The sequence below is a fragment of the Podarcis raffonei genome, chromosome 6 (assembly GCF_027172205.1).
Source record: "Podarcis raffonei isolate rPodRaf1 chromosome 6, rPodRaf1.pri, whole genome shotgun sequence".
NCBI classification, from domain to species: domain Eukaryota; kingdom Metazoa; phylum Chordata; class Lepidosauria; order Squamata; family Lacertidae; genus Podarcis; species Podarcis raffonei.
This window is the reverse complement of record NC_070607.1, coordinates 84,541,161-84,561,433: the sequence shown is the minus strand read 5'-3', so window position 1 is coordinate 84,561,433 and position 20,273 is coordinate 84,541,161. Positions and strand designations below refer to the sequence as shown.

At 41.2% G+C, this 20,273-nt stretch overlaps 2 protein-coding genes across 2 annotated transcripts in view; one reads left to right on the top strand and one right to left on the bottom strand.

Annotated features, from left to right (window-relative positions):
* The window catches only part of LOC128416489 (beta-1,3-galactosyl-O-glycosyl-glycoprotein beta-1,6-N-acetylglucosaminyltransferase 7-like), a 29,683-nt gene extending 22,306 nt beyond the window's left edge, over positions 1–7,377 (top strand). Inside the window, exon 5 of the mRNA XM_053394314.1 lies at positions 7,337–7,377. Within this exon, the coding sequence (XP_053250289.1) occupies positions 7,337–7,362 (26 nt within the window). The 3' untranslated portion in view covers positions 7,363–7,377. The remainder of the gene's footprint in view (positions 1–7,336) is intronic.
* RTF2 (replication termination factor 2) overlaps positions 1–20,247 on the bottom strand; it is a 62,181-nt gene extending 41,934 nt beyond the window's left edge. The window contains exons 1-5 of the mRNA XM_053394316.1: positions 20,110–20,247; positions 18,706–18,800; positions 18,508–18,601; positions 17,194–17,333; positions 15,903–15,981 (exon numbers count right to left, since the gene is read on the bottom strand). Of these exons, the coding sequence (XP_053250291.1) occupies positions 15,903–15,981; positions 17,194–17,333; positions 18,508–18,601; positions 18,706–18,800; positions 20,110–20,178 (477 nt within the window). The 5' untranslated portion in view covers positions 20,179–20,247. The remainder of the gene's footprint in view (positions 1–15,902; positions 15,982–17,193; positions 17,334–18,507; positions 18,602–18,705; positions 18,801–20,109) is intronic.
* Positions 20,248–20,273: the final 26 nt, after the last annotated feature.

The window sequence follows — 20,273 nt, the reverse complement described above, 5'->3', positions numbered from 1 at the left end:
GATGTACCTGTAACTAATTAATTAATTACATTTATTAATTGTATTTCTATTCCACCTTTTTCACCAAGGAGCTCAAGGTGGCAAACATGGTTGTCCCACTCTTCATTTGATCCCCACACCACCACTCTGGGCGTAGGTTAGGCTGAAAGGCAGTGACTGGCTCAAGGCTACACAGTGCTCTCCCAGGTTCAACAATCTAACCATTACATCAGCAACGATAAACCTAAAGATGCTCACAGGTGAACTCTGCTCTGCAGAAGCCTTAACTGGGTCTTCATTTGTTTCCCATGTACATATCATTTTGTAACGCATTGATCTTTAGGCTGAAACTAGGGGAGACACTGGAAATAGTACAGAAGCAAACTACATATGGTTCCATGCAAAGTGTTTTGTTTTCCTGCCTTGAAATAGTTAAGTGTGTTGCGCTTCCTCAATACACTAGCATTTTACTCAGGTTCATAAACAAGTTACTTGGCTGGTGACCACTGACAAGAAATGGCTTGTTTTGACTTTATATTCACAACAGCCTGGTGCACATATCACATTAAACCATCACATTAAATCATAGTTTATTTTAACTATGGTTCATTGTGACATGCAGGCCAGGCCAATATGGGAATTGCTACGAAGTGATTCCATCCCACATTGCAAAGAAAGTGTTTGCAAGTTGAAAAAACAGTTGGTTCTTCTCTCTCTTTCAAAATACTAATGGAGGGAGATGTTTCAACCATAGCCTAGTTACAGTGAGATAAAGGCTGTGTGTGTGTGTGTGTGTGTGTGTGTGTGTGTGTGTATTCAGCAAACTGGGGGGAGGGGGAAATGGAAAATTGTTAAGAGGGTGAGTCACTACATCCCTTCAGAGAGCCTAGCAACTGGTACAGCTTCTGAGCAAAGTACAATAATTAGATTAGATAGGACAAGCGCTGTCCTCATCCAGAGCTTCCTTCCTTCTACTGATACGCATCAATGCTACTCATGCTTCAGTTGTTTTTCTGAACATGCATTTACAAAATGAATTCAAAGTCTGCCCCAGCCCTTGCCCTCAGCTTGCAGCCTAGCAACAACATTCATGTTTGGTAAATCACAGTGAGGTAGTGGTGCAAATAAGCAACAGAATATGTAGTTACAACGAACCAATTTAATAAACTTCTGCTTCTCAAATTATTTTGATGTATCAATAGGAACACATTGATTTGGGTTTTGGACAGGCACTGCCAATGAGTTGTAGTGGCTATAGCTCAGCTTGGTGGGAGAGCACCTACTTTACATGGAGAAAGTTCCAGGTTCAATCATCAACAAGGTTCACTATAAGGCTGAGTGTATGGGGTGTTAGGGGAGGGGTACCACCTCTGCTGGGGGACATGCTGTGCTCTTTCTGGGGTAGCTTGTCCACCTTTGGTCCCGACCCTGCACTCAGCTCTCACCTGTGGCTCCTAGAAGCTGTCAGCATGTGACAGTGGCCACACCCCGGAAACGGCTTTAACTAGCTGGCTAAACCAGGTGAGGGTAGCTGATGAGCCTCAAACCCTCAGTGGTGAGTTAGAGGCTTGCCCTGTGTGCAGATTGAGCAGATAAGACTTATAGTGGATTCAAGATCAAGAAGGCGGTTTTTGCATGTGCTGTAGATGGAAGTGAGGGATAGATGGGGCTTGTCAACCTGGGATGGTAGCCCATCTAGGAGAAGGAGAACTCTGATCCTAAACCTCTGCTGCCTTGTGGGACATTTTCGGGAGAAGAAAAGGCTAAGGAGAATGGGTTGTATGTGGGGTTTTTTTTCACTCTGTTACTGTGTTCTGTTGCATGCCATATCGAGGACCAATCCATCAGAAGGTGGGTGCAAGCCTTCAAAATATAAATAATTACAATGTACAAGAACTGGAGCAGTCATTGAGGCTGAGGTGGTACTTGCAAAGATCTCACACGTGATAAAATGTTGTTCAACCACATCAAGAACGCGACCCAGCTGCCTGAAGGTGATGGAGGAAAAAAGCATTCCAACAGGCAGTTCTGGTAAAGCAGGCTTAATACAGGTGATGGCTGCAGGCAACTTTTAGGGGCTGGAAATAGGCCTTGCAGCTCCAGTAAGAATGCCAGAACACCCAGCATCCAATATGACATGGACTCCAGAGCTATGGCCCTAACATTGGGAATGATTGGGTTCAAAAGGCACAGCAACAACTAGATGGGGAATCTTAATCTTATGAGGTTGTAGTGATGAACACGAGCATGCCATTAAGGATGATGCATGGAACCCAGGGACTGCATAATAGCAGAGCAGGGTGTTCCTCATGCAAAAGCCGAGAGAGAGAGAGAGAGGGGGGGGGAATGAATATAAAGAAAGAATGTGGATACTAACATTTAGCTGCTGAAACTATTCATCCTTTGTGAGAAAGGTAATCTTTTCCACAATATTTCTGAAAGCTACTTTATACCAACAGACTAGTCATCCATGTAACCCAGTATTATCTACGCTGACTATTAGTGGCTCTTTGTTTTTTTCAGTCTTGCTGCCAGATATCCTTTTAAGCTAGACATGTTGAAGATAGAGCACAAGACCCTCTGCATACAAAACATCTTCTTCAACCATTAAGCTATCACTCTTCCCCATCATACCATTCACAACTATCTCACACACAAGCATTTTTAAAATACAATTCTACCATACAAACAGGAGACTAGAAAGGAGAATAAGGCTTCTGAAAACCATGGCAGGAAAGAAGAATCTGTTTGAAATGGTTTATCCCACCACTGTCTTATTCATCCCTGCTTAATACTGCAATCTCCCCTTTGTTCTTCAACACTGTCCTTGCAATTTCAACCTTCTTTTGTAAAAAAAATTCTCCAAATTAAAATACCTTGGTTCTTTGAAATCTGCATTTACAGTTGTCTAAAACAAATGAGCAACAGATCAGGAAAAAGAGAGAAGGGAGGAAGGAAAAGAAGATCAGATGTCCTTGATATGGTATCTTTTGGGCATACTACACATCTTCACACAAAATTCCCATAGCTATTCATCTCAGAGGTAGACAACTTGGTTGTCCTCCAGATCTGTTAGACTACAACTCTCGTCATTCCTGACCACTGGTCCTGCTAGCTAGGGCTAATTGAAGTTGGAGTCCACAACATCTGGAGCCCAAAACATTGGCCACCCCTCATCTATACCTACACACGTTTCTAAAGTAACACAACTTCCTGGTTGCCACTGCTCCAGGCTTCTGCACACTTCTGTGAGAGTTCTAAAGAACCCAGAACTTACCTCCAAATAAGTGTGTATATGATCAGATTGCAGCCTGGACAAGAATTTTGTGGCAATGCTCTTTATTATTATATTTTAACATCATGGAACCCAATGTAGTGTACACTTGGTTCTCAGGCAGCTGGCTAGACAGGCACTGGCTAGACCCAGAGCTGCTTGCTCCAATGAAGTGGTATTCTCATGTGTCTTCAGACTGTTCCCCATCTTTGTACACCCAGATGGAGAGCTGTATTTTGGAACTCACTACAGCCAGAGACTATGTAGGGATTCTGTTTGTTGTTAAAAAGAAAGCCATCAAATTCAATCCATGAACTATTATTCTACTCCTGAAATAATGCTTAAAATCTTTCAGTTTATTTCTCAGCAAGAGGACAACGGGTGCAGAACAGCTGTCTGAACAAATAAAAGCTAGGTAACATGGACCTTCCTTCTCCTATTCAAGACAGGACACATTTTTGCCTTCACAGAAATCTTTATGCCATCCACCACTTCTCACAGCACTGTAGACTTAGTGACATTTTGAAAAATGCTTATTACTCTGCACAACAAGCAGCTATAGGTACAGAATCCCTTCAGGCTATCCTGGGAACATTCACCTCAAGGGACTTTTTTCTGCATTATGCACTTTCCATGACTTTATAATTTCCATGGGACTGCACACTCACTGCTCCCATAAGCTGGATCTGCCATTGTACATTATAAAGCTGATACGTCATACACCAATGCCTGAAATTTTTCACATGTCAACAGTCCCAGCTGTAATGCTGTTAAGATTGCTTGTTTATTAGCCTGGGCCTTACTACATTTTGTTAAAGTGCTTAATAAGAAACTCAGAATAAACAGAATTTCTAAGGAAGAAGCTTGTTTCACTATGGGCAGATAATAATATATACTAATATATAGCCAACCAAGACAAAAGCTCATGATTGAGTGAACTGGCTGCCTAGCAAAAGACTTATCTTCCAAGGCAGTTATTAAGCATGCATAGGATTGTTGGCAAGAATATCACCCAATTAAAGTTAATTGATCATGTCAGTCTTAATAAATTGATCTATCCATTAAATCCACAAAACTCTGTAGATATATAAACATTATTTTTAAGTGAAAAAATATATGTTGTGGTAGACTGTTCCCATCCCAAAAAATAAACGCCAATTAAGGATTGTTCTGTTATTTTGCTTAAGCTAATCAAGAAAAGGTCATGATCTTATCTATAACAGATTCTCACCAACCCACACACTATCCCAGTCATTTGAAATCATCTGCTCTACCTCTGACAGCTGAAGTTTCACCCCCACACACTTTGAAGTTAGTCTTCTTAGCCATAAAGATTGAAATTTGCTTTAAAAAAGAAAAAGTGGAGATTCTCAGGATGCCAATTTTCACATCATGCCCTGCTCAGATTCTAGACTTGGATCGAATCATGGAATGCAAACAGCACTATATTCAGATTTAGGATTTCAAATTATAATTGGAATTGGATGGGATCAAAAAGCCATCCAATAATACACCTACACAAAACCCACTGAGGCAGGACCATTTATCGTTCAGGGCTCTGCCACAGACTACTTTGTTTACACAATCCAGTCTACGTGGGGAGCATAGCTCGGTCGGTAAAGCATGAGTCTTCATCTCAATGTCATGGGTTCAAGCCCTACATTGGGCAAAGGATTCTTGCATTGCAGGGGGTTGGACTAGATGACCCTTGTGGCCCCTTCCAGCTTTATGAGTCTATGATTATTTCTATGAAGAGAACAGGCACCCCAGAGAAAAACAATTGCAAAACAAAAGCTCTGCAGGGTGAAGGTGAATATTAGATCCCTTCTGAGATTTCTTCTGATTTCTAAATTTTCAGAAAAATTCCAAAAAATTATAATTTGTCTCTTCCTGACTTACATTTCTCTAAATGTTAAAATATGCTATATGTCCCTCATGGAGCACTCTTTGGGCTGTCCACCACTCCTATATTTCCACTGCATCCATAAAAAGAGCCCTGGCACTGCAGAGCTGACAACAGCATACTTTAACCCCTGTCATCAACCAGGAAATTCAGCACCACTGGGAGGTTGTGCCCCTTGCCTCCTAGAAATAGCACCTTGGCAAACGGGAGGACAACATGGTCCCATTCACAAATCAAAAGAGGAGCTGTCGTCCCCCACCCCCGTTCCTTGTCTGAAATAACATTTGGCATGAACTGCCAGTTGCCTAGGAATGAACAAAACGGAAGGACATTCTGGCACCTTTCTATCAACTAATGAAAAAAGAACATCAATTTGTTTTTCAAGGGGAAGGTCACCCTGGCCCAAACTGGATAAAAATGCTCACCACTTTGTTCTGGCCCCGAAGAACTGTTCTGCCTCCTCTACCTTTACTCTCCACTCACTTTCCCTAGCATGCTTTGCCTTTTTAGTTTATACATCTGGTGGCAGGACCTTGTTTCTCTCTTTCAATATGAGCTGCTTTGGGAGACAATACCTGTTTTTAAAAATGGATAAAACTACAACTTGAATGAGGATTGTTCATTAAGATCTACATTGTGGGGCTATGATTGCCTATTACAGTGTTGCTAAGAGTTTCCTGTCAAAGAAGCCTTGTGTGTTGTTGCTAAGAGTTTCCTGTCAAAGAAGCCTTGTGTGTTGCAGAACATTCTGGGAAGTGTTCAGTAATACACACTCCATTCACAGGGCAGTAGCAAGACTTGTTGGATCGCATCGTCACTTCACATAAACAGGGCATGCCCTAAGGCTGCACATTTCAAGGTATGACTGACAGCAGCGATCAAGCTGTCATATGGAAAAACCTCTTTCCACTCTTAATTCTTGTTAAAATTCTGAGAAACCCCAGGATTTCTTAGGAAATAGTGTAAAACTCCCTGGGTTATAGACCTAATATTCCGACTAACCTTTAGAATACAGGTTTAGACAGCTTCAAAAATACTACCAACTTTTTAAGCCAATGCTGTAGATCAGGCGTGGGAAGACTTTCGTCCTCCAGGTATTACTAAACTACAACTCCCATCCACACTTGCTAATGCTGTTGGGAGTTGTAGCAACTTTTGGATAGTCCCTACCATCTAGGTGATGGAGATTTCATAAAGGAAAAGTCACGGGACATGAAGTACCGAAACGACACAAGCTGGGTCAAGTGACTTAATCTAAGTGAGGAATGGAGTGCTGAGTGATCACAACAATGAACTTTAATCTAAATCCTGGTGTGTGCAAAGGAGGCAATGAATAAAACAAGAACACTTAATTATCCTCTGTTGTATTAAGTAATGAAGTCTGTGGTGGAGCTTATGAACCACAGTCACAACACCCACACTAAGCTGTCAAAAAAAGCCCATTTGTAGCTAGAATATTGAGGACAATGCAAAGGGTTGCTGCACATAAATTACATATGCCATATCAAAGAAATGTAGAATACTATATGTATCATTATTATTTCTTGCTTTGAACAAGTCTGTATTGGGTCTAGGTCACCTCTCAGAATATACTTAAAGGAGGAAGAACACCTGGGGAATAAAGCTAATTGCTGCTTTAAATAAAAAACAAAACATTAACTACCAGAAACTTAGCAACAAACTCCCTTTGGCCTCATTTGTTATACCTCATCTTGCTTCTGTGGGTAATCTGTGGTCTGTTTTCAGTTTTAACAATAGAGCAGAAGAAACCGAGAAGGAATTTCAGATACTTTGGTGTATTGATGTCTGAATATGATACTGCTGTCCACATTCTTTTGGACCAAATGTGCAGGTTGTTCTTTAAGGCTAATCAGGGGTGCGGGAACTACAAATATTAAAGCCTTGAAAACAAAGGTACTATATTTATTTGAAAATAAGAACTGGTTTTCAGTTGTTTCAAACAAGTATCACTGGGATATAGAATTTAAGTACAAATATGTTTATTTGGACTCTATGTTTTGATTCATGGTGCAGCCTTAAACACAATTGACAGGCAATCATTTTGGATTATTATCTCTGCTGTAGATGTGACTACTGAAGGTTAAGCAGTTTGTGGATTAGCACTTAACTTTCTACAACATTCCTTAATTGTTCTTTTATTTCTGTGCTGTCTATGGCAGTGTTTTCAGAGAAGATTGGCAGATGAAACTGAGGAGACTCATTCATCCAACTATGACATGACTAGGCTTCTTGGATTGCTTTCAAAATTTCAGCCTCTATATTTAAGCAAAAAAATCATTCTAATCATGTCTATTTACAAGGACCAGACACGTGCACAACACCTCCTTGATTATACACTTATGAGAAACCAAAACTATCATTGCAATGAAATGTCAGAAACAACGTGAAAGACGCTATTATATACAAAACTTGGCTACACACGGCAGGACAGATTATTAGCAAACACTGAATTAAAAATGTACTGGTTTAAAAGGCCATAACTGTTGGACAGTAATACAAACAGACAAACCCACCATTGCATTAAACCTTACCATTTGATATATAATAATTAAAGGGAAAATAAGGTTAAAATATGTTAAGACAAATATTATGACAGAAAATAAAGGAAGATGGAAAGGAATTGCTGAAACATTTAATAGAAGTGGAATACAAAAAGGGAGGTGAGAGGAAGTCGTTGAAACAAGGGAATGTAAGATACGATATTGAAATGGTATAATGTGTGTTTTAAATTGTTTTTGCTTTGTTTTGTTTAGATTATTGTGTTAATGTTGTGTTGTGTATTGTTTATATATTGTATTGTATTGTTTTTTCTTTCTTTTTTCTTTTCTTTTTTTCCCCCTTTTTTCTTTTTTTGTAAGGTCTAAAAGTAATAAATATTTTTTTAAAAAAATAAATAAACCTTACCATTTGAACCTAAATAAGGGAGAATTTCTCTTAAGCCTGATCGACAACACTCCTGTATCGCTCAGGACCATGTTGATGCCCTCCCACTGCAGTTCCCATTTCCCAGTATTTCTGTGATCAGGAGACCACAAAATCCAGTTCTGTGCAGGCAACAGCAATACCTGTTAGTCCCAATGCTCAATAGGGATCTGTAAGCCTGTCACAGTCTATCCTGTGGCCGGAGCTGTAGGAACTATCAGTTTTGGTGGTGGTAGGGAATCCTACAGAGCAACTATACTGTGTAACCTCCTGACCTCCAGTTTGTCTAGCCTGTTTCTAGCCATCTGCCGGCGCTAAGGGAGAGAGGCGGCTATGCTGGTCCACCTGGGACATCGGTGGTTCAGATACTTCATTTTGGCCAGTTTTTGCAAGCTTTTTGACAGGTAAGACTAAGCACAGCATCTCAAAAAGGCTCCAGTGGAAGGGACAGCTGCCTCAACCTGCCTCACTGGCCTGCCTGGAAAAAGTTTAGAGGCACTGAGCAAAGCAGGAAGATATGAAGCATGCCAAAGTATTAGATTACACTGGAATTCCCTACTTTACATCATGATTCACTGCTTACTGTAAGCTGCTGTAAGTCGGAAAGAAAAGCTGAGTTTTTAAGAGTTTTTTAAAATAAAAAACAAACCAACCTAAAGCCAATTATATGCTGCTGCTAACTTCCGTGAGGTTATACTGGCTTCAATTCAACCTTCTCAGCTCAGCAAGGTCATAGACGGGCCTAGAAGTATACACTTGGAAACTTTTTGGCACAGAAGTCTATGAGAGCTTGACCGCATGAGGGCTTCTTTCTTCTTTGGCGATCACTCATAGCAGAGTAAGATTGTCTTCCATAAACACAGTTTTAACAATGAGTCCATAAGTGACTGTGGAGGCCAATTCTGGAACCACATATCCTTTCACAGTGGGAACATTGGTTTCCGGGCTGGAGCTGATCACACTGTGGATTTGCCAAGGGTACCCTCCTCTTATCATGTTTCTCCCTTGCATCCTGAGTTTGAGTGTCTTCAAAGCCCATGACGCCTTTGGTAAAGGCTGTTCTCCACTGATCAGAAAGAAAATGGCCTGGACTAGACCTTCAGAAATCTAGATCCCTGAGGTTGAGTTGATACTACCATGCTATTACTCAGCACAAAAGGGTTTATCATTCCCATATCATTTGAAGGTTATATTGTGACCTCCTTAATGCTATTTGTTCTTTTGCCTTATCTCCTCCTGGCTTTATGGAGGTACAGTAAGTTACAAAAGGAACTAGGAGATAATCATTATCTAGCAGGAGACCTCAGTCTATCAGGCGGCCTAGAGGAAATTCTATTTTCTCAGCCTCCTTGCTATACTCTTTCCACCCCCAGCCCACATTCATCTGCAATGTGGGAATAATGCCAGTCTCCTTTACCAAACTGTAGGAAAGACTGCTGCAACAACAGTCCCCTCGTGAGCGGTAACAAGCCTCAGTTAACACCTCAATTTTAAAAGCCTTCACATTCCAGTGCTGGGAGAGGAACGTAGTCAACTGCCAATGAATCAGCCCAAGTCTACATAAAATTCAAGTTCCACAGAGCACCCTCAGTGACCAACTGCTAAACCTTGGGTGGTTTGCACCATGGCTGAAAGGTGAACATGAAGCATGTTGGTGTATGGGTGGGGCTAAAATTGTAGCTGCTTTGCTGCTGCTCCAGCTGTGCTGCTGGGAACTAAGCAACCATTTGGCCTAGCACAGGAGTGATGCACTGCTTGGTCATAGTTAAGCTTAAACTTAACTGGTTTAAAGTGAGGTGCAAATCAGACAGTTCTAAAAAAAACTTGTCAGTTTTAAGAATTCTTGAACACCGGTGCGTTAACATAACCTATGTAGGTACATAACCTATGTAGCCCTGAAAATCCCAATTCAGAGAGAACTTACATGTATCTAGTCCGTTTTATATCCCACATTTCTTACAAGTAGCTCAAGATGTTTAGGTTTTCCCTCCTCCTCCTCCTCCTCCTCCTCCTCTGCTTGTAACAACTTTGGGGAAGTAGGCAAGAGGTGGACCATTTTGACAGGTGAGATACTAATCTTGCAAATTTAATAAATAAAATAAAATTTAAGATTGTGCTCTATTGTAACTGATGGCCACCTGTCATGTTTGACCTAGCTGAGATTCCTGCTTTGAAGGCGGTTGGACTAGATGACTCTTGGGGTCCCTTCCAACTCTACAATTCTATGATCCTGAGATATCGTTTTTATGATTTTTGTGAGCCACCATAGGATGCACTGTAAACAGAGTCAGCAGGAAAATGTTTTCAAACTCACACTGGGACTTTGTGTCATGTGCATTAAGGAATTTTGGGAGCAACCTTCCCACCCACAAAAAATTACCAGAAAATCCAAGAACCATTTCGATTGTGCTACGTTTGATAAGATCTTGAAGAGAAGATGAATCAACACATCTGGCCCTTGGATGTAGGGCACCAGATCTTGACTTTCCAGGAAAAGGCGTAGTCTTCAGATGAACTGACATGAAGATAAGAATGGCTATATGCACACACATGTAAATGCACACTGGTGTCCAATAAGAGAGACTGATTCCATCACAGACTGAGATTGAGAAGCTTTGGCAGACCTTCCCTTACTACTTAGCGCAACTACTCTCTCCCATACGCATAACCTAAGATTAAAGGAAGTACTAATGTTTCCAGGTGGTTTTGTTGTTGCTGCTGGTCACACTGGAAGAGAGTCAATTTAAAAACTCTTTCTGTGGGTCACAGCTCATGTGCATGAGTCATTGGGCAAAGCTAACTTTGTTGACCCCACAGTCCTTGCTCATTTGAAAATATGCCTATCAGGGTTTAATGCGCAGGGGAAAGGTGAGAAGAAATCTTTGGCATCTTTAACCCCACATATGTGCACGCCTAGCTTCTATCCTGCAAACAAAACCATAAAATACACAAGTGGGATCTGCATTAAAATGGTGTAGTGTAAGGGTAGTCAACCTTCTTATACCTACCGCCCACTAATGCATCTTTCTTGATGGTAAAATTTCCTCACCGCCCACCAGTGCTCGATGGAAGGAGGATTCAGATTGTGCCGTAGAACCCCCTATCACCCACCTAGAATCCTGAAACGCCCACTAGTGGGCGGTAGGGGGCAGGTTGAAAACCCCTGGTGTAGTGCACTGGCCAGCCATGCCTTCTTTTGAGATACTTCATTCCGTTCAAACATACACCCAGATTTTCCATTCCCCCAATAATAAGTCAGTATTCCATGACTACTGAGTATGCTCAGTTCTAACAGGGATGTGTTTCCTCAGCTTAAGGGTCTTTCTACACCAACACTATTTTGTACTTCTGCAAACCTTGGGATCCTCCTGTACCTGCTGAACCTCTTGGACATAAATGGTGCCATTTGGGTTACATAAAGACCAGCACTTTAAGAAAGAGTTAACTATTGGTATATAGCATGGGTAAGCAAACAAAGGCTTGGGGGCCGGATCCAGCCCAATCGCCTTCTAAATCCGGCCCATGGACAATCCAGGAATCAGCGTGTTTTTACATGAGCAGAATGTGCCCTTTTATTTAAAATGCATCTCTGGGTTATTTGTGGGGAAAGGAATTCGTTCATCCCCCCCACACACAAAAATATAGTCCGGCCCCCCAGAAGGTCTGAGGGAAAGTGGACTGGCCCCCTGCTGAAAAAGTTTGCTGACCCCTGGTATATAGGATGTGAATAAATCTAGTTAATCTGAATTTCCCCTGAATTCCAAAATGGGTAAGGACCAGATGTGACTTGTAGACATTGGACTTATTTGCAGAGGACGAAGAATGAAAGGCTTGTTTTCAGAATTTATATCTCATCTTATCAGTGGCTATGAACAATAATATGGCATAATAAAACCATTATCCATGAAACAATAAAAATGCAGCAGAAAACAGCAGAAAAAGGAGGCCAACAGTAAAACAAGTGATAAAAAACTATGCTCAAGAGGGAGAACAAAGTAATTAAGTGCCATTAAAAGCTCAAAAGGAAAAGATAGCATATGCCTAGCGCCTAAAAGGTACTAACCATGGCACCAAGTGAACACGTTTTGGAAGCCTCATGTTTTGGCCACAAAGGCTATTAGTTGTCCACCTAGCCTGAGAAGGAGGGTGGGCTCCAGAGAAAAGCCACTGAGAGATCTTTATCTAGTGCTGGGTAGCAGTGGGCAGGTAGGTTTGAAAGGCTGGACTTGAAAGATTTGCAGGGTGAAGACATTAAACACACACATTTGCCATTTTTGGAAACTTTTTCAGGCACAATTTACATTCTTTTATCCTCAGTCATGGGGCTCATATATATAGCTGTGTTAAATATGACTCTTGCAAATCCAGTTTTCATTTAAAACAAACACTGATCAGGATTCGCAGTAGAAAGCCGAACTTCTACGAGTTATAAGATAATCACTGCACAAAGATTTATTGTTATGGGCAATATGCCCATTGTTATATAATACAACTATTGATGTTCCAACGGTCTTTGCAGCTCATATTTCCTTTTCGATATCACTTAATAGTCAAGTGGGCTCCAACAGAAAGTAGCATAGCAAACTTGTTTAGGCCTGTTTTAATGTTATTTGGCTGCCATGAACAAGGAAGGGAACCAGCACAACTGGAACAGCCAGCTCTAAAAGGAATCAATACATCAATAGATCAGTTTCTATTGACTTTTCAACGTAGCAAGCCAAGAAAACATCATTATACCAAAGTCCACAGTATTCTCTGTGGTAGGACTGAATCGGTCACTGCTGGCTTCATTTCGACATGCATAACAATGACTTTTTCACATTACTTTAGAAAATCACAAAGTTGCAAGGAACAAAAGGTCATTAAATTGAACCTATGACTGCCATAAAACAAACACAACAGACCTCACCCTAGATCCATCTTCTCACTGACTGATCAAATAAGCTAGAGAATTGGTTCCCAGTTACGGGTCCGGGGACACCTGGGGATTTGCCAGGGACTCACTTAACTTGTTAATTGCACAGTGAAAGCCACAATGATGATCCACAGATCACCCAGCCTCTGCTCATGACCAGGGCCTGCTTGCTAGCAGCGGGGAAAACTTGTGAAAGAGTTGCTGGATTGCAAGTGAATTAGGACTGGGCAAAAACCTCTGACACAGTTTATTAGGGCTCTTGCAATTGGAGTGGCAGGGGGCAGTGAGGGGGGTGGAGAGAGAAAGCAAATGGCTTGCTCCACGGATAGGGTTCACATGTTTATCATTTAAAAAAGGTAAGGGATCCCTTCCCCTTGCTCTCTACTTTTTAACTGAAAAGAACTTCTAATTGCTTTCAATGACTACCAAGTTTAGAGGACTCTCCCACTGCTTGTAGTAGGGTTTTCAGTGAATCTTGCTTTTGAGTTTGGGATTCATGTCTCATCCTGGAAGTCCAACAGTGGAAATAGCTAAGCAAGTTGCCACTATGATTAGTACAACAGCTCACCCTTTGATGATTTAGTTTAGCGCTAGGGCACTGTCTGTAAATAGGCAATTTGTGATAGTATCACAAATTTCATGGTCTGTTTTTTAGTATGCGTAAAATCCTTTGCTTATTAGGGGACACCCCACATTTTCTTCAAAAAATTGCTTTGCACAGGTAACTACCATAGAGTTATCAAAATTTTCAAAAGCAGGTACTCAGTAATAAGCTAATTGGGAACCACTGAGCTAGGGACACCCTAGCACAGCAATACCCAAGTGCAGCCACCAGGGGCTAAATACCGTATTTTTCTGTGTATAAGACTAAGTTTTCCCCCTAAAAAATAATGTCAAAAATTAGGGGGCATCTTATACATGGATACATCTCCCTCCATTTTCTTAAATCTGAGTCCACCAAAGTAGGAGGCATCTTATAGATGGAAAAATACGGTAGCTTATACAGGCATTTAAGCTATGAAAGCACCTGCACACTGTTTACTGTTGTCATCATAAAAAGAGTCAACTTACAAAATGATGCCCATCACACATGTTATGTAGCTGGCCAGCACTTGGTACATTTCTCCACTGGAGAAACTCGAAATGTGTCCACAGAGTACATAGCTCTACAAGCCTTGGGAAAGTGAGCCGTGACACAAACCACATGCATGGGCAAACTCTCTTAAGTACCACTAGCCAATCTTCTGCCCTGGGGAAAATTCATTCCAACTTGAAACATACTTATCTCATTTCGACTTTAGTCGTGATTAAGTCAGAGACTGCTGCTTTATACAAAGTGAATCAGAGACTGCTGCTTAATACAAAGTGAAATCACCAGTGCATCTAGCACCATACTGGTCTCTCTGATTTTTTCTTTACTTAATGGTCTGCAGCTGAATTCCTATTAAAAATATATAATGAATCATAGATGCATTTATGAAGAATATCTTACCCTGAAACTAGTGATTTGTGCATTTTTGCTACCACAACCTCTGCGGAAAGACTACTCTGAATCTCACTACAGTTTCTTCAACTTTCAGTTTACTTTGAATCCTTAACTCACATTATCACAGGTATTACCACTGCAGTACATCTGTTTATAAAACTAAATTCTGACTTAAACCACAGTAGACGGCATAGTGGAGAATGGACACATATGAAAAGGAGAACGTGAAGAAAGGAAACACATGGAAAGCCTGCAGAAAATAAAAGACAAGTGTTCCACAGCAACCAACTAAATCAGTGTTCCTCAAGCTGTGGGTAGTGAGGGTGAAGTTTCTTAGGAGAGCGTGGAAGATGTGTAAAGAACTGCACATGTCTTATTAGTAGTTGCCAGTGGTGTTGGCCCTGGAATAACTGAGAGGAAGGGGTGGGGGCCACATGTTATCTTAGGCTAGAGAAAAGATGCACTGAGAGAAAATGCAACATGTGTATAGGAAATGGACAAGATGGGTTCCAAGGGCCACAGGATTCAACTGGCAACAGGAGCCTATGTAAGCATTAGGGGAACCACATAGGAAACAGCCAACAAAACTAGCTTTAGGGAAATTCAAGGACCTTTGGAATGAAGGCGGAAGCAAGTTCACAAATAGTCTTTCTTAAAGAATGGCCTATTTAGATTCCTGCATTGGAGGAAGTTGACCATCAGGTCCCATCTAACTCCACAATTCTTATGATAAACACAATCCTAAGAGACAAAAAGAAACACCATTTCTTAGCTCTGAGGAGACGGAGAAAATGAGATGTCAGTCTGGTGCACAGTAAAAGGATACACACTTGAATGACTTTCACCAGTCGACTGAAAACAGGACCCCAAAGTCCCCCTGGGTTAAACAAATTGTGTCCTCTCTTTGAATGCACATGTGCATGGAAGAGAAAACCAAGAGCTGCAAAGTAGACTCTAGTTATGTATGTTTATAACACTGATTAAGTCATCACTGGGGGTATTTTGTTGTGGGGCTGATTAAGCCCACCAGGCCCACCAGGTCATTTAGGCAAAATCATACCCATCTCTCAGCTGCCTGCTGTCATATGACATCAGGTAAAGCGCAGGTATAAGCTATGGTTTCAAACAGTGCTAAATTCAATGTTTCTTTGCAGCTGCAGGTTGTATTCTGCACTGTTTGAATGTAACACATTACCCTGTTGCATTGCTTTCAGCAGGGATCAGACACACTCCATACCCACCTGCCAAACTGGCCCCCAGAGAGCAGGGCACTTCTAGATCTGGCCCTCTGGACAATCCAGTTCCACAACCCTGGCTCAATTCAAAGTAATTTTGGGCTGGGATGCAGCACAAACATATACTAGAAAGGTGGGGGGAGAGGAGAGAAAGGGACAAAGCTTACCTTGTGGCAAACTTCAGTTTTAATTTCTTTGAGAGCGCGTTCAGAGAAGACACATCCACAGTTGCGTAGAAAGCAAAATCTTTGGCGAAGCAGAGAGAAAATGATGTTCAGAGGTTAAATACACATGCAACAATGAAGCTACAGACAGCTCTAACTAAGACTGCAATCCTATGCACACTTAACTGGGAGTAATTTCTGAGTAAGCGTATATAGATTTGCTGTAAGCAATGGGGTGTAAGATAATTGTGGCTAACTTGTCTTAATTGTTTTAATGGGACCCAGGCTGCAGTCATATGCACACTTAAGTCTTATCACACTCAGTGCGTATATAGGATGAACTGCACATCCGAACTAAATTTAGCTGGATCAAGGCCAGAATTTATAAGCAAAAATTTTCAAGTCATACAAGAACGCAAAAGAAAGGTGATAATAATAATAATAATAATAAAAATCCATTTGTTACTGCCATTTGTCCCCAGCACACAATTTAGCCTGTATATCCCAAAACACCCCCATGTGGTTAACACAGGAAATGCATATTAAGAAAAGGCCTCTGCAAAATCCTCATTCATTAATGTAGTAACAACTATCCCATTTCAGTAAGCATGCAATAAAAGCCAAGCATGTACTGTCACGGTACACTGGTACCTCGAGTTAAGGACTTAATTCATTCCGGAGGTCCGTTCTTAACCTGAAACGGTTTTTAACCTGAAGCACCACTTTAGCTAATGGTGCCTCCTGCTGCCGCCGCGCCGCCAGAGCACGATTTCTGTTCTCATCCTGAAGAAAAGTTCTTAACCCGAAGTACCACTGTACATATTTAGTTTTACAGATACTCAAATTTCATAAGCTTTTCCATATTCTTCAATGACATTAACGCTGATAAAACTTACAATATGCAGGCCTTTAGAAGCTTCCCAACTTGACATGAATAGGTTGTCCCTCGATACTCAAATAAGGTTTGATTTTTCTCATAGCAAATTATTTAATGTGTCTAGATTTTGGTCATTAATCCTGAAGGCTTATGTATACTCACTAGGAAGTAATTCCTAATGAACACAGGGAGAGAGATACCTCTGAGTAAGCATGCACAATACTGGAGTGCATGTGACATATGTGCACATCATGCTCCTGTTCAGAGCCCCACAGAACAGCAGCAGACTCTGTGATTCCACTCCCACCTTCCTAAGTAGCATGCCCCATTGAAATCAGTGGCATTTAGTTTCTTTGAAAACTTGCTTAACCATCTAAGAGTAATTTTTCTCCACCACACAGGATATTAAATACTTACCGATGCCTTCCGTTCATTTCCAACCCAACTATAGGGCAAATGAAACGTGCACTCTGGATGTCATCATATTTATCCCCTTTTGTATTCCCCTTGTCACCAGTCCAAGCAGGATTGTCTGAGAGATTTAATTCTATGACGTTCTGAAAGGAAATAAAAGTCTCTTACACAAGTTTTTAAATGGAAGCAAGTTGAAGTGACCTCCTGAAATAACGCAGTTCTTCCCTTTATCATTCTATATTAATAAAACCTTTTGCAAAACATTCAAGGTTAAATTCCTACTCCTGACTGAAGGTTTCTTTAAAAAAAAAAGCAATGGAAATGAATTGCTTTTCTAGCCACACATCTACTCAACTCTTACAAGCCTGGTTAATTTCTAAAATAGCAACTCACCTGATAGAGACAACAAGACATAGCAAGCAATTTTTAAATTATTGGTGCTTAGGCACTGCATACTGAGCTTTAATTGCCATTATTCCATTGTTACTTTTTAACAAATTAATAGAACTATGTTAAGCATCAGAGACACCACAAAAGTGGGGCTTGCTCTCTCTCTCTCTCTCTGCCCAAATACATTTTAATGTAAGAGAGAGAAAAAGCAAAGATGGAACTACAAGAGAAAACAAGGAGGTCAAGTCATGGGGTAATGCAGAAAGAATGAGGCTGAGAGTTGTTCTTAAACCACAGTAAAAACTAGGAATCCACAATTCCATTTGTCACAGCGAGTTCCCAATCCCCTTATGGTGAATATCATGAGCCTTAGGTCTTCCTTCTCTCCCAGGAGCAGTACTATGCTTCTGAGTTGCTTGGAGGGGCTCTGAAGCACAGTACAACTTGCAGTGAACTCCAAACAAGGCACAGGGGGCACTTCAGAAGCATAATGCAAGGTTGGGGACAAGCGTCATAACATGGGAAGGGGCATGGTTCTGTGACCAGTATTTATCAAGGCCAGGCAAAATTTGTGGATGCTTGCTTCACAATATCCAAAAGGTTTTGAATATAATTTTAAGAAAGAAGAGGGAATTGGCTTGATAGACAAGGTCATTTTGAGTGCAAGGAATACTATGACAGAAGCAAGAGGAGACCAATAGCCAGCATGCAAAAAAGGTATCAGAAGATGCAGCAAATAAAGATTGCCCCATGGTTTTTTTAAAAATAGAAGCCTGCTAGAGAAAGTAGGAGCTTCAATGTTTCATTAAAATCAATAGGATTTGCATTAAGGAATTATACAAAATAAACTTTCTCTGAATTATGCCTAATAGTTGTAGGCTCTGATATCTAGAAAAGTTCAGACAGATTACAAGCATGTGAATTTACCTTAATACTCTTGATGTGGGATGCTGCTTCGACAAGGACTTTATCGGAAGATTTATCCAGCAAAAATTCAATGATTGCATCTTTGTTATATAGTCTGTAATAGAAAATATACTATAAAACTCGGTAAACTTCATGATTGCAATTTATTCAGAAATTAATATTGTTTCACTGAAAAGGAGTTTAAAAATGTAATCCTACCTGCCAAGTTCACAAGCGACTATAGGCCTGCTCAACTTTTCTTGACTCAGAGTGCAGTAGTACCACTGGGCCACCAATTCTGCATTTTTGTCAACCTGAGGAATACATAAAATTATTAACATTTTGTGAAAGAAATTCTTAAAGAAAAAAACTTTACAGACATCTTCCATTATGCTTTCCCCTTCTATGTGAAACCCCCAAACACCAGTTTGAAATGAGTTGAAAGAGAGTTGGCAACGACAAAGATGATCAGAGCTTTCTAGGGGGTTTTGACCCAACATAAGCAACTGGAGAAATGCTTTGGGGCAATTTCATTTAAAAAAGAAAAGAAAAAGAAAACCCACTGGGAATGGAAGAAAATAACCCCAAATTATTTTCTTTGTTTAGTCAAAGGTTGCTACTCAGACAAAACAATTTCTGAATCTTCATTGTCTTTTAAGATTTTGTGTCAAACATTTGCTCACCAGCATTCTGCAGAGCAGTCAGAAAGCTCTCATGACACACAGCCCAGCCTCAAGGAAGTAAACAACCCCAAGAGAACACAACCCTCAGACAAAGGGGTAGAAAAGGAAAAAATGTGCCCCTCCAATTTCTTAAATGCTGACAGGGCCCTTTTCACTCAGTTCTGCCCCCATTTTACCTTCAATGATAATGTTCTATGATTCATGTTCATGAGCATGTTAACATCTCACAACCCAAGTACGATCCTTCATGATGACAGCTGCATGAAGATCAGCAACACTATACTTAACATGTGGTTGCAGTGAAGTAATATGTAAAGTCAGGGATGTCCCAAGAACTGCGATCTACTCCCACTATAAAAACACTGGCAGTGATCTACCCATTGAATTGACCGAAGTTGTTGAGCTATTTTTTTTGGAGGGGGGGGAGAATAATCTAAATTGTTGAGCTTTTTGGGAGGGAGGAAGACCCACAGTTGATGAGCTTCTTCTGGGGAGGCTTCAACATAGTTGTTTAGCTTCGTGATCAACCTGTTGGACATCCCTGCGTTAAGTCATGTTGAATGTGCCAGCTTCTTTTTCTGTGTTTTTGAAAAATAGAACGGAGGGCTGCTGCAAGTGCGGACCCTCCAGAACAGACCACATCTGTTATTGAGATGTGCAATAGAATAGTCAAAGGGACAGGGAAAGCACACATCCTTAACAGCCGTTCAGAAAGAGGGATCACTCCCGCAAAAGGCATTATGCTTTGTCCACCCACTCTTTTCCTTTGTGGCAAAGGTTTCCCAATAGCTTAGCTACCTCACGGCAGCTTCTAAGGCTGGGACTACCCCGCCGTCTCCGAAAACCATCTTTCCCTTGGCCCCCCAAGGCCTCAACGCGCCCTCCGGCCCACCCTTCCTCTATCCCAGAGGACCAGAGCCAAGGCCTTTCCCGGCCTCACCTTCTCGATCTTGCGGGGCCCTTTCACCAGCTCGTGCCTCTTGGGGATCGTCCCCCCGTCGCAACCCATCTCTCTCCCTCAGCTACTCCGCTGCCGAACTTCCGGGTTCCTCCAAAACAAAGGAGCTTCCGGTCGACGGAGGCCGTCCATTTCCGGCGCAGAAC